General features: G+C 47.6%; 2 protein-coding genes across 2 annotated transcripts in view; one reads left to right on the forward strand and one right to left on the reverse strand.

Annotated features, from left to right (window-relative positions):
* PRKDC (protein kinase, DNA-activated, catalytic subunit) overlaps positions 1-777 on the reverse strand; it is an 84895-nt gene extending 84118 nt beyond the window's left edge. The window contains exon 1 of the mRNA XM_087825259.1: positions 624-777. Within this exon, the coding sequence (XP_087681385.1) occupies positions 624-777 (154 nt within the window). The remainder of the gene's footprint in view (positions 1-623) is intronic.
* Positions 778-1669: 892 nt separating this feature from the next.
* Positions 1670-12828, forward strand: MCM4 (minichromosome maintenance complex component 4). The gene is made up of 16 exons (XM_087825260.1): positions 1670-1775; positions 2096-2260; positions 2706-2869; positions 2958-3059; positions 3307-3402; positions 3484-3579; positions 4341-4479; positions 5628-5848; positions 6411-6531; positions 7093-7352; positions 7890-8255; positions 8694-8821; positions 9647-9854; positions 10787-11015; positions 11168-11301; positions 12141-12828. Exons 1-16 carry the CDS (start codon positions 1706-1708, stop codon positions 12231-12233), a joined length of 2592 nt encoding a protein of 863 aa, XP_087681386.1. The 5' UTR covers positions 1670-1705; the 3' UTR covers positions 12234-12828.
* The last annotated feature ends 786 nt before the right edge of the window (positions 12829-13614 follow it).

Here is a 13614-nt window from a genome sequence, read left to right on the forward strand (position 1 = left end):
TAACAACCACAAAGGCACTTTTACTACAAAGAGAAAGAAGTTCTCACCCAGGCATTGCTAAAAAGTTAAAAGAACAGCACGACTTTGCAGATACATGTCTGCGGTGGTTCTCAAAAGCGGGAACCGCGAATACAGGGTCTGGCAGCGGCGGAGCGCCGGCCCGGTCACGGCGAGGACACGCCTGCGCCCCTTCCTCCCCCACTTCGGGGGGCAGCGGGTGACAGACCGAGGGCACTCTCACAAACCAGCGTTTAGGACGTTTCCTCCGGAGTGAAGAGCAGTGGGACTAGCCACACTGAACTAAGTTAATTTATTTAAAGCTCGTTCTTACTGATCTCAGGGAGGGAGAGAGAAACCTCATGGAGAGAACCACCCGCCGGCTGCCCCCCGCACGCCCCCTGCTGCGACCAGCCCGCAGCCCGGGCCTGCGCCCCGCCGGGGGGGGGGTCCCACGGCGACCCCCAGGTTCCCGGGCGGAGGCTCCCCGCGGGGCCACAGCGGCGGGGCCTCATCACGGCCGCAGGAACCGGGACGACCCGCGGCCAGACGTCCGGACCCCGCACGCGGCGGGAGAACCGCGGGGCTGGGAGCCCCGGCCCCGGCGCGCGCCGGCAGTTACGCACCCAGCACGGCGGGCCCCGCGCTCAGCACGCACTCCTGCCCCAGCGCCCGCAGCAGCTGGCAGCCGGCCATCGCGGCGCCGCAGCGGTCGGCGGCCGACAGGCACTCGTGCAGCCGCAGCAGGGAGCCCTGCACGCCACCCCCGGGCGCGGCCATGACGCCCAGCCCCGCGCGCGGTGCGCTCGGCCTGCCCGGCCCGGAAATGGAGCGGGGCTAGGAGGCGGGCACGCGGGGCGGGGGGCGGGGCGGGGCCGAGGGCGCGGGGCGGGGCGCGCAGCGGCGGGGACACCGGTCCCTGCGGGGATCGCCCGCTTGCACGGGGCCTGAGCGCCAGCGCCAGCTCGGGAGCGGGTCGCTCGCCGTGCGCTGAGCGTGGTCACACCGACACGGAGGGACACGGGGACCCCACGGCGTGGCCCGGGGACAGGCGGGGGGACGGCTGGGCACTGGAGCTGGCCTGCTGGGGGCAGGAGAAGGGCGAGGGGCTCCGGCCGAGATCTACGGCTGACCCCTTGACCAGGGGTGAAAGTGCATTTGCATCGTCTCTGGGAAGGAAGCGCAGAAGGGGACCGAGACGCGTGTTCAGCTCGGCCCGCGCTCCAGCGAACAGCGAGCCCGGGGGGAACGCCCTCTGATTGGTCCCCAGGGCGCTCCAGGGAACGGCAAGTGCGGGGGGCACGCGCTCTGATTGGTCCCCAGGTTTCCCGCGAAACTGCGGGGCGGTGCTGGGCCAGACCACCTGCGAGGAGGGGGGCCCCGAGCGCGGTCCGAGCCGGCGTCGCAGGAGGCGCCGCCGGAGGTCGCTCAGTCCCCCCCCGGCGCCCGGCAGTGGCGCCTCCCAGGGGCGGAGCCGGGCTGCAGCGCCGCTGTGATTGGCGGAGCGCCGCCCAGGACGGTGACGTCGGTGGCGCCGGCGGGAAACCCAGGACTCGGCTGGAGAGGGCTGAGCGCCGAGTGCGACCCGGGGCCCAGCGTGCGCCGGGAGCCGCGGGGAGAGCGCGCAGGAGGCCGGGCGCGGGCGCGGCACGACCGTGCGTGTGTGTGTGTGTGTGTGTGTGTGTGTCGCGCAGGTCTCCCCAGCACTATGTCGTCCCCCGCGTCGACCCCCAGCCGCCGCAGCAGCCGCCGCGGCCGAGCCACGCCCGCGCAGACGCGTAAGTTCGCCCTGCCCCCCTGCCCCCCGCGCCTGCGGGCCTTTCCCGCCGCCTGCGGGGCGCCTGGGCCTGCGGGGCCCCTGGGCGCCGGGTCCGGGTCCCGCGAGGAGCCAGGTGCGGGAGGGCGAGCACTGGGCCCCGCCGGCCCCCGCGCGCGGACCGGCCCCGGCGCCGACGGCCGAGACCCGCCCGCGCCCTCTGGCTGCCGCTCCGTTTGCTTCGCGTCTGTTGGGTGACGAGCTAACCGCCCGGCGAGCCGGCCGCCGCTGGAGACGGGCGTGGGAACTGACGGTCCTCTCTTCCGTCCCGGGCGCCAGCAGCGCGCAGCGAGGATGCCCGGTCGTCCCCGTCGCAGAGGCGCAGAGGCGAGGACTCCACCTCCACGGGCGAGCTGCAGCCGCTGCCCACCTCCCCCGGCGCCGACCTGCAGAGCCCCGCCGCGCCCGACGCCTTCTTTTCCAGCCCTCCCCAGATGCATCCTTCAGGTGCGTTTCCAGCACCTGGGAGGGACGCCGGGGCTCGTGCGCCGACAGTACAGGGATGGCCCGCCTTAGGGCTTGGGGAGCAGAGACAGAAACTGGGTGCTGTTTGTAGAGCGTTAAGCAGACCTCAGCATCTTAACCACCGGAGGTTACGACCAGCAGTGAGCTGGCTGCTGCTCTCGGGTGACTTAGATCGGGGGTGGGGAACTTCCGGCCCTTTGGTCTGGCCCTGCCAAGGCAGCTACAGGCAGGACTCTAATAAGTCTAGGAGGGTTTTTTTCATGGCTGATTTTTAAGTTGACAATTTTGCATGGCCTCAAATGATGTTATAAATATCCAACAAAAAAAGATTCCCCACCCCTGACTTTGATCAACAGAATCTGTTATATTTTCCAGTTTGATAAGCTACCAGAATTTCACTGTAAACTTTCAAATTTTGTTTTTATAGCTCTTCCCCTTGACTTTGATGTTAGTTCACCACTGACATATGGCACTCCCAGCTCTCGAGTAGAGGGGACCCCAAGGAGTGGTGTTAGGGGCACACCCCTGAGACAGAGGCCTGACCTGGGGTCTGCCCGGAAGGGCCTGCAGGTGGATTTGCATTCCGATGGGGTGAGTACACAGCACAGTCTTCTGATGGCTTTATTTGGGGAACATAAAACCTCTCATTAACGTGGTTCTGTCATATTTGTCTGTGTAGCCAGCAGCAGAAGATGCAGTAGCGAGTGAGCAGTCTCTAGGCCAAAAACTTGTGATTTGGGGAACAGATGTAAATGTGGCAACATGCAAAGAAAATTTTCAGGTGAGCTATACGTGTTCAGATTCATACTCTTAGGTCTGAGAACGCTGGGAGAAAGTGTTAACAACCTGTACCTGAGTAGCCGAATACCTGGTGGTGGGTTTTTACGTGGCTTAGAATTGTTGATGCTTTTCTACTTTCTAACAGTGACGTACTGGCTCCTAATAGTCACATTCTCATAGCTTTGTATTTTGAATACTTGCTTATCCCTCAGTGCATTAAGCTTAATTATTTTTCTCTCCACATCAAGAGATTTCTTCAGCGTTTTGTTGACCCTCTGGCTAAAGAAGAAGAAAATATTGGTGTAGATGTTACTGAACCTCTGTACATGCAGCAACTTGGGGAGGTAATTACTTATTTTTACTTATAAATTCAAATTATGCATTTCAAAATAGTTAGAATATAACTTGTTCGTTTGATCTTACAGATTAACGTTACTGGGGAGCCGTTTTTAAATGTAAACTGTGAACACATAAAATCGTTTGACAAAAATCTATACAGACAGCTCATCTGCTACCCACAGGTAAGAATGTGGCTTTGACCTGGATGAATTACAGTAAACATCTAGAACATCTTAAGAGTTTCTGAATAGCTGGATTTCCTTGGCTGACACAGGAACTATGCCTCCAACGCGAAAACTTCTTTAGAAAGCCAGGCTTGATTTCCTTTAAGATACACATTTCTCACACTTAACTTTTCTGAAATTGGGGTGTGTATTACTGTCAGTGACACATTGTAGTTTAATTGGCAATATATTAGTTACATGGATTATAGCTATAGGTATTGAAGGCAGGCAGACTTGGTTTTAAATCTTAATTTTTCTGCTTAATAGCTTTGTAACCTGGTTAAAGTTGTTTAGGCTCTTCTCCCCCCAAAGGCTGTTTCCCGATCTGCAGAATGGGGAACAAATGTTAACAAATTTGAATAAAATAATTATGATTTAATTTATTTGTATCATTTCACTGTGGAGCAAAAGAAAGACATAAAAGTAGGTGCTCAAAATTCATTTTGTTACTAACTAAAGGCCTTAAGATATGCCAGTACATACTGAAAGCACTTTTCATACATAATCAGATTTAACCCCAGTGAGAGAGTGCAGACGTAAGACAGCTGAGTGTGCCCAAGATTTAGAAATGGTATGTGTGTGACTGTGCAGAGTAATGCTTTCAGATTGTGCCATGTGCTTTTGGTTTTACTCTTTGCTAATATGAAGTGCTTTATTTGTATTTAACCATAAGATGGGAATACAAACACAGCTTGGTCTCCTCACTTGTTTTTTTATAGGAGGTTATCCCAACTTTTGACATGGCTGTCAATGAGATCTTTTTTGACCGTTACCCTGACTCAATCTTAGAACATCAGATTCAAGTTAGACCATTCAATCCATTGAAGACTAAGAATATGAGAAACCTGAATCCAGAAGGTAATTAAAAAAATTTTTTTTAATTGATTTGAAAGAGAAAATCGATCTGTTGTTCCACCTATTTATGCATTCCTTGGTTGATTCTTGTGTGTGCCCTGACCCGGGATCAAACTTGCAACTTTGGTGTATCAGGATGATGCCCTAACCAACTAAGCTACCTCACCAGGGCCAGAAGGTGATATTTTTAATAGCAGGAAAATACCTTACATGAAAATAAGCAAAACTTTATTTTATCGGGGAACTTTAAAACAATTGGTGGTGGTAGACTGCAAATTGACAAAATAAGACCCTATTCAGTTACCCTATATGATTATGAACCCACTATACCTTTTTTAACTTAACTGAAATTACACAAAAGGTTTTGTAACTATTCTGTATCTTAAGGTGAACTTATCCAAATATCATAATTTACACTTGCTCAGAATCATTGTAGAAAACAAGTACAAATGTGATCCCTGCCCTAGAGCTTAAAAAATAAATCTAGTTGGGAAAGTAAATAAAAGAAGCAGAGTAACTGGAGAAGCAGTACAGGAGCTTTCTCAGCCCAGGGAGAGAAGGTGAGCGCTGGGCCCAAGTGGGGAGAATTCTTGGTGAAATAGAAATTGGGATTATAGCAAGGATTTGGAAAGCAGACATGAAGGAATTTTCTCTAGACAGCAAAAGGGATGTAGCCAGAAACACGGAAGCAAAACAGCGATGTGTGGATGGTAAGCGATGGCTCAAGCAGGGATTGTGGGTGGCACATGAGTGAGGCTGTGGGACGAGGTAGGCAAAAGCATAGTTTCTCATCTGAAACTAGAAAGTGGAGCCAGATAGGAGACAGCTGGGAAGAAGGTGGGGGATGCATACTGCATAGGGGGCCTCAGGAAGAAGTGCCAGAGGTTCACTGGGGTTGAGAGGAAACAGACTGGACACAGGAAGGGTGCTCTAGGCCAGACTTGAAGGTACCCAGTGAGATGTTCGTGCCATGACTACAGTGCCACCTGTGACCCCAGCCATCACCAGGTACCTCTGCAGCTTCAGGTATGGTTCTTCTGGGCTGGACAGCAAACCCAAACCTACCTTGGCAGGAATCAATTCAGGGAAATACCACATCTGACTAAGCTCAGGGCAGTGGCTAATGGACATGCCGACCTCTCTCCTCGCAGACATTGACCAGCTCATCGCCATCAGCGGCATGGTGATCAGGACATCCCAGCTGATTCCAGAGATGCAGGAGGCCTTCTTCCAGTGCCAGGTGTGCGCCCACACAACCCAGGTGGAGATGGACCGCGGCCGCATCGCCGAGCCCTGCGTGTGCGAGCGCTGCCACACCACCCACAGCATGGCGCTGATCCACAACCGCTCCGTGTTCTCCGACAAGCAGATGGTGGGTGGCCTTCCCTCTGGTGTGGTTTGCCTTCTGTTTCGATCTGGATCCTCAAAAACCCAGTATAACTTGTCCACTTGGGGAGGCTGAAAACCCTACCTATAGATGGTGTTTAGCTACTTCATTTCTTCCGACTTGGACTTGCGGGTTTGTTATCGGGCTGTGGGCTGGATACATTTTTATATACTTCACATAAGATACTTTATAAAAAGAGATAGAGGGCATTCTTCTACTGTACACATCTTAAGTTTAATGACATGAAAGGTCATATTAGCCTCTTGATTTATTAAATCAAGTTTAACTTGAGATGTTTCTATGGGAACTATTTAAGATTATAAATTTTTAGTATTTCAAGAGTATGTAAAATATTTAAGATCAGTAAAAATTATTTGGTGGTTTTTTTGCTAAAATATTTTTCTAAAGTTTTTCTCAGATTTCATTGTATAGGAAGTAAAGATGCTAGGCATCAAAAATAGTTCTAAGCGGTACAAAGACTTGTGGGTTTTGTCTCATTATGTTTTCTTCACTTCCTGAGTTTCTGTTTCTACTGCACTTTTTTCAGATCAAACTTCAAGAGTCTCCTGAAGATATGCCCGCAGGGCAGACTCCTCACACTGTCATCCTTTTTGCTCACAATGATCTCGTAGACAAGGTTCAACCTGGGGACAGAGTAAACGTTACAGGTAAGAAGAATGTAGGTTGTATTAATACGATGAGCCTGCCTGTGAAATAGTGAGTGATTTTTAAAAGACTTGAGCTTTCTTTCCAAGTTCTTGGTATAGGATTTTAGTAATATTTTGTTCCGGTCAAATAATTACTAAGTAGATTTTCAACTTAAGGGAAATGAAAATACTATTTCAAAATACTATTTGTTGACACAGCCATGAGCCAAGCATTGTTCCAGAAGCAAAGTAATTTCATTTAAATGTCAGAAAGATTATATGTAGTGTGGTTGTGTTCATATAGGTGCCCAAGGCCAAAGAGCTAACAAGTGGTCACAGATGAACACATTTTTAGGTCTGCCTTTTTCAGAAACCTACATTCTTTCCAACTTGGTCCTGTCCCTTTTGGTGGAGAGCTTTGCAGTGTAATCCTGAGCCCTCCCCATGGGCGCTCCATGAAGGCAGTGTGCGTGGGCGCTCACCTCTCCAGGGCCAGCTCTCAGCTCTCTGTCCTATGCCGTCTGCACTGCTTCACTGAGCCCTCAGTGAAGGTGACACCATGTCTCGTGATTTTGCCCTCAGGCATCTATCGAGCTGTGCCTATTCGAGTCAATCCAAGAGTGAGCAACGTGAAGTCTGTCTACAAAACCCACATTGATGTCATTCATTATCGAAAAACTGACGCGAAACGTCTGCATGGCCTTGACGAGGAAGCGGAGCAGAAGCTCTTCTCCGAGAAGCGTGTGGAACTGCTTAAGGAACTTTCCAGAAAACCAGACATCTACGAGAGGCTTGCTTCAGCCTTGGCACCAAGCATTTATGAACATGAAGATATAAAGAAGGTAAGTGGATTTTAAAAATATGTTTTTTTAGTGATTTTTAATAGAGGGAGAGGGAGGTAGAAACATTGATGTGAGAGTGAAACATCGATCGGCTGCCTCCTGCACATCCTCTGCTGGGGATCGAGCCCACAACCCAGGCATGTGCTCTGACCCGGAATCAAACCAGTGACCTTTTGGTGCACAGGACAGTAAAGGATAAGAGCTGTTGCCTGTTGGGCAGAGTAAGGAGCTCACAGCCTGACTTGGTTGTAGGTTGAGGAGAATCATCATCGTTGTCTAGTTCTTTCTCTCTACACCAAACTCCATGTTAGCATGTATGAGAAAAGGCGGAAGAGGGGTTTACAGGGCCCCCATTCTGATGTGACGGTGTGTGCTGATGTATGCGTTGATTAGTGATGACAGTGGTTGTAAGGCAGTGTCATATGCCTTGGTTTATACCTTTACTTAAATTCCTTCATTGTAATTCATAGAGTAGAATTTAAACTGCATCTCAGTTACTCTGTAGTAAATGAATGCTGGGACATGTTTCTTTGTCAGGGAATCTTGCTTCAGCTCTTTGGTGGAACGAGAAAGGATTTCAGTCACACGGGAAGGGGCAAGTTTCGTGCTGAGATCAACATTCTGCTGTGCGGCGACCCTGGGACCAGCAAGTCCCAGCTCCTGCAGTATGTGTACCACCTGGTCCCCAGAGGCCAGTACACGTCAGGGAAGGGCTCCAGTGCAGTTGGCCTCACTGCGTATGTCATGAAGGACCCCGAGACCAGGCAGCTGGTGCTGCAGACGGGCGCCCTTGTCCTCAGCGACAACGGCATCTGCTGCATCGACGAGTTTGACAAGATGAGTGAGGGCACTAGGTCGGTGCTGCACGAGGTCATGGAGCAGCAGACTCTGTCCATCGCAAAGGTGCGTCACGTGCTCTGCACGCGGACACATGCAGAGGATGGCTCTGGAAACAGAGCATCTCTGCGACCGCAGTGTTAGCCTTGGTTCTGAATTTGGGGAAACTGGTAAAGACTACTAGATTGCAGCTAAATCTCTCGAGTATTTTTTACAGGATCCTCTTTCATTATTTTTGCTGTACTAACCCACTAATGATTTGTCTTGAAGCTCATGCAAGGGATTTAGTTTCTGAAAAAGATGCAGTTATAGCGTATACAGTTATCTAGAGCTCAGTCCTTTACCTGAATCCAAGGACAGGGTGTTGTCCCAGGTGGAACCACTGGAGTCACCTTTAGGAGGTGACTTTGGAGACATGGTAGAGGCCATGCCAGGCATATATGTCTCTCACAGTCCCTACCCTCATCCAGGTGAGACATCTCACTGCGCTGTTTTCTCCAACAGGCTGGGATTATCTGCCAGCTTAATGCACGCACCTCTATCCTGGCAGCAGCAAATCCTATCGAGTCTCAATGGAATCCTAAAAAAACTACCATTGAAAATATCCAGCTACCTCACACATTATTATCAAGGTATGAAAACATTTTTATTTAGCAGATGTTTGTTCTTATTTGTAGAATTTTCAGAGTGGGATTAATACTAATATTCAACAACTGCTAATATCACAAACTTTGGCACAGAAGTTTTCTAATTTGGTTGGTGAAGGGTTTTCATGACAAGGACTGTGTGTTTCTCTACTCAGCTATGGGCAGCACCTCAACTTGCATTTGTTTTTTTAAGCAATTAGGACATTTCACCCTGACATCTATTTCCGAAGCCCCTCACTCACTATCCTTACCTCAGTCTTTTGTCCACTACTGAGAATTAACTACTATACTCTCTTCTACAGAGAACAGCTTCACGTGGTAGATAAGGGTCTGAAAAGTTAAATGTATTGAAGCATAACCGTAAAATCCACAGATTTGCTCAGTCCACCACTACAAACACTCATGTAGTTCATAAAATTGTTAGATTTTGACTTTTTAACCAAATAGTTGTTTTTTCCCAAAGCAATCGAATGTATTTTTACTCATATATTCTAGTCTTTATAAAGTTATAGTAACATTTCCCTCATGGAAATCTTAATTTTTTGAATCAACTATTTGATGACCAGCTGTTTTCCGTACAGACCTGAGGGCCAAGAAAAACAGTCCCTTGCTGGGGACAGAGCCTGTGGATTGGGTTATCTGAAGGCTCTGCGGGCCACCTGGATAGGTGTGGGGAGAATCCTCAGCAGCCCCGACTGAACCCCGTGCTCACTGTACATGCCTGGGTGGCCCAAGAGCAGTTTTAAAATTATGCTTGTAGGTATGTTGGTGTCCCAACTATGAAAACATTGTTTTTACGTATTTTCTCAGGTTTGATTTGATCTTCCTCATGCTGGATCCTCAGGATGAAGCCTATGACAGGCGTCTGGCTCACCACCTGGTCGCTCTTTACTACCAGAGCGAGGAGCAGGTGGAGGAGGAGTTCATGGACATGGCCGTGCTGAAGGACTACATTGCCTATGCCCACAGCACAGTCATGCCGCGGCTGAGCCAGGAGGCCAGCCAGGCCCTCATCGAGGTAACACATGTCCCTTGTTAAAGCTGGAGCCTCTAACCCAAAGCCCCTTAAAAGAGTAATTATTTTTTTAAGAATAGCATACTATTTTTTGTAACTTTTTTTCACCTCTGTTGCAAAATGACTTTTCCAAACAAAAAAGTGGAAAGGATTTCATTTATATAGGCTGTACACACACTGTTGACATTTAAATACTAAGTATAGTTCAGGATACAGGAGTTGAGATGTAGGTGATGCTACTTAGTAACTTTGTAACTCTGGACAAGTCAACCAATTTCTCTGAGCTTCCATTTTCTTGTTTCTGAAAAACAAGTTGGATTAAAGTATTTTATGTTCAGTGTTCTCTTCCATGGGCAGCAGGGCGGGATGCCCTGTACGAGGCTATTCAAACGTTGTGATAGGGAGAGGACTTTGATGGGCTTTACACCCTAATGAAGCTCCCCAAAATGCTCAGCTGAAAGCTGCAAATGATATGTAATATTCCATGGGTATTATTCTTGAGGGTTGCTCAAAAAGAAAATTATGTCACCTATATATAAGTTTAATACAACTCACCTTTGTAACATCCCAGTAATCCTTTGTGTGCCTTATATAATGGATCCTCAGCAGGTGTATAAACTGGAGTCAGTGCCTGAGGACTTTTCCAGGTGAGCACCGATTGGCCTCTGCCCTCACTGCAGCTGGTCCCCGAGTCCTTTGAGTCCTGGGCCTCGCACCTTCATTTCCCAGTCCCCTTCTCTGTTCCTCAAAGCTACATCAGGTACCACCTTGGCTTTGAGGCACAAAGCTTGATCTCACTTCATTTCCCTCAGTACCTGCATGTGGCAGCCAGGCAGTTTTGTTTATTTAATGGAATCCTAAAGGTAAGGTTCAGCCACAAAACTGAGGTTATTGTTAACAAGGAATTTTGGTGTGTTTTTTTGCACCCACACTAGGCTTATGTGGACATGAGGAAGATTGGTAGTAGCCGGGGAATGGTCTCTGCATACCCTCGGCAGCTGGAATCTTTGATTCGCTTGGCGGAAGCCCATGCTAAGGTCCGGTTTTCCAACAAAGTTGAAGCAATTGATGTCGAAGAGGCAAAACGCCTGCATCGGGAGGCTCTAAAGCAGTCTGCCACGGACCCCCGGACTGGCATTGTGGACATCTCTATTCTTACTACAGGTTTGCGCTCTGCATTAAGCATAAAAACACATGAAAATTAATATATAACTCATTTATGTTATTTTAGCATTCAGCCACTATCCCTTAACCTCTGGGACTTTAAGACATTTCACTTTCTTATAGAAGAAATAATTTTAATTTCTTTTAATTAGGAATGAGTGCTACCTCTCGTAAACGGAAAGAAGAGTTAGCTGAAGCATTGAGAAAACTTATTTTATCTAAAGGAAAAACACCAGCTCTAAAATACCAGCAACTTTTTGAAGATATTCGAGGACAATCTGACATAGTAAGTGTTCATATACACTTTATATGTGATAGTTTTTTCTCCTAATACTGCTTTTTTTCTCTCATTTTCTTCACTTATTGTTCAAGTAGTTAAGTGTTGAGGATAATGAAGAAAAGTAGTATCACCCATAAACCCATCATCAAGAAATAATCACAATTAAAATTTTGTTTGCTCCTTTTATAACTTTTCTATGTGTTCTTTTGAATAAAGGAACATAGTCAATTATATTTATGCCTTTTTGTAACTTGCTGTTTCTTTTTAAATTAATGATTAAGTTAATATTAACGCCATCTGTGAAGGTTAGTATATTTCACAACATTAATCACACTGGTTGGTATCAGTCTTTTGTATACATATTTCATCATTTACTAAACCAGTTGCTGCACATTTAGGGTGTTTGCAGTTTTTTATTTTAAATTACATTTTTATTTAATAACTATCAAATGTATTATATAAATTTGTTTTGGGGATGAAATACTCAGGTGTCCTTTTGTAAGTAGAGTTGTTGAGTGAAAAGAACTCTGATGGCCACAGCCAGCCCTCTGCCTGCTATCAAAGTGCCCCTTCACTCATGTATTATCTGTAGCTGCATTGGCACATGGGGCAGAGCTGAGTAGTTAACAACAGGTGCCAAGCCTATGTATTTATTATCATCTGGCCCGTTACAGGAAATGTTTGGCACTCCTGAGTTGGAATATAAGACATGTATATAACTACCAAAAAAGAAAGAGTGGTGGTTCATTGTATCTGTAATGATACAAAGAGTGAAATCATTGTATCTGTAATAGGTGAAGGAGTACTTGATATGTGTAAAACATTTGTTTCTCTCTTCTCTAAAGGCAATTACCAAAGATATGTTTGAGGAAGCATTGCGTGCCTTGGCGGATGATGACTTCTTGACGGTAACTGGGAAAACTGTCCGTCTACTCTGAAGTACTCATGAGCAGGGCTGTGTGCTCTGCTTGTCTGCACCTGCTTGCATATGGGTGTGGCCTATGGGCCAGCCAGTGCCACTGCTGTTACTGGAAATAGATTCTTAAAGTCATTATTAGGCTCCACAAAATTTTCCTAACCTGGGTTCGAATTTTGTAGTGAAATGTGTTTTCATTCTTTTAACATTTTAAGGAGAAATACTATGCCAATTTACAGTAGAGATTATTTTCTTGAAGTGCCATTTCTTCAATACTGGGACTTTAATCTGTATTTATATTCAGATAGCAGGATGGCAGTCTTCTGAAGATGGCAGTCTGGGTCATGGTTTTTGTGCTAGACATTCTAATGGCAGTCACCCACATGCTCGAGGGTTTTGTAGTATGAGAGATGACTTAGCCAGGGCATATCATTCTGAGTGAGGTAATAAAAGAAAGAGCCTTTCTCCCTGATGCTACTGTCAGGTGTAATTACTTCTAGTGGCCCGTTCTCATGGCTAATATAAGATCAAAAATGGATGGTTGCAAAGGACTGGGTTCTAAGTTAACTTTTACTACTTTATCCTAATGTGTAAAACTTTTTCCTAAATAAATGATAAGACTAAATACTTGTTTATCTGGCATTTTTAATTAAGAAAAAAGCTCTAATGACTACATTCATGGAAATTCATGACAGTAAGTACTTTATAAATCATCAAAGAAACTAATATAAAGAATTTTATTCTATTCAAAGACTGTTCAATTCCAGCAGTCATTATTCTAATAAAACCATCATCACTTGAAATCTTATATGGAAATACTATAATTAATCCCTGAAACATTTAAGTCATTTTATGAGTTAGGCCTATTTAAGTTGACTCAACTTTCATTAAACTACCCATAGAAATGATGTATTTAATTGAATAAATGGTATTAAAATGTTAACATTGGAATGATAGAGGTCACCTGATCAAACTCTTACACTTTTATGGGTCGTCATTCTTTGCTGTCCTTGCCAGCCTGCAAAAACGCCTTATGTTTTGGAGGAGGCAGTCGTTAGGTTGGGGTGGCATCAAGCGGCGTAACCAGTGAGGTTTCCTCCGTGGACTCCCTGCACAGGAGATGCTGTTCCATCCTTGCGACCCTCAGCCAGGCCGTGGGGCCGGCTCTCCTTTCTCCAGACGAGGCGGGACGGTTCACCTGCCTGGAGACCCACCCGCAAGACATGAAACAGTTGAGCCCGCCGACTTGAGGGCTTAACCACGCTCTGCTCAGGCTACAGCCCAGGTTTCGGCTCCGCTCCTGGCTTGGGGCGCTGGGGGCGCCTCCAGGGCCCTGCAGGGGTTCCCGGGCGCCGCGTCCCGGTGCCCTGCGGGTCACCCCTCCGCGGACCCTCGCGGACCCG

The sequence above is a fragment of the Miniopterus natalensis genome, chromosome 16, assembly GCF_054644295.1.
Source record: "Miniopterus natalensis isolate mMinNat1 chromosome 16, mMinNat1.hap1, whole genome shotgun sequence".
NCBI classification, from domain to species: domain Eukaryota; kingdom Metazoa; phylum Chordata; class Mammalia; order Chiroptera; family Miniopteridae; genus Miniopterus; species Miniopterus natalensis.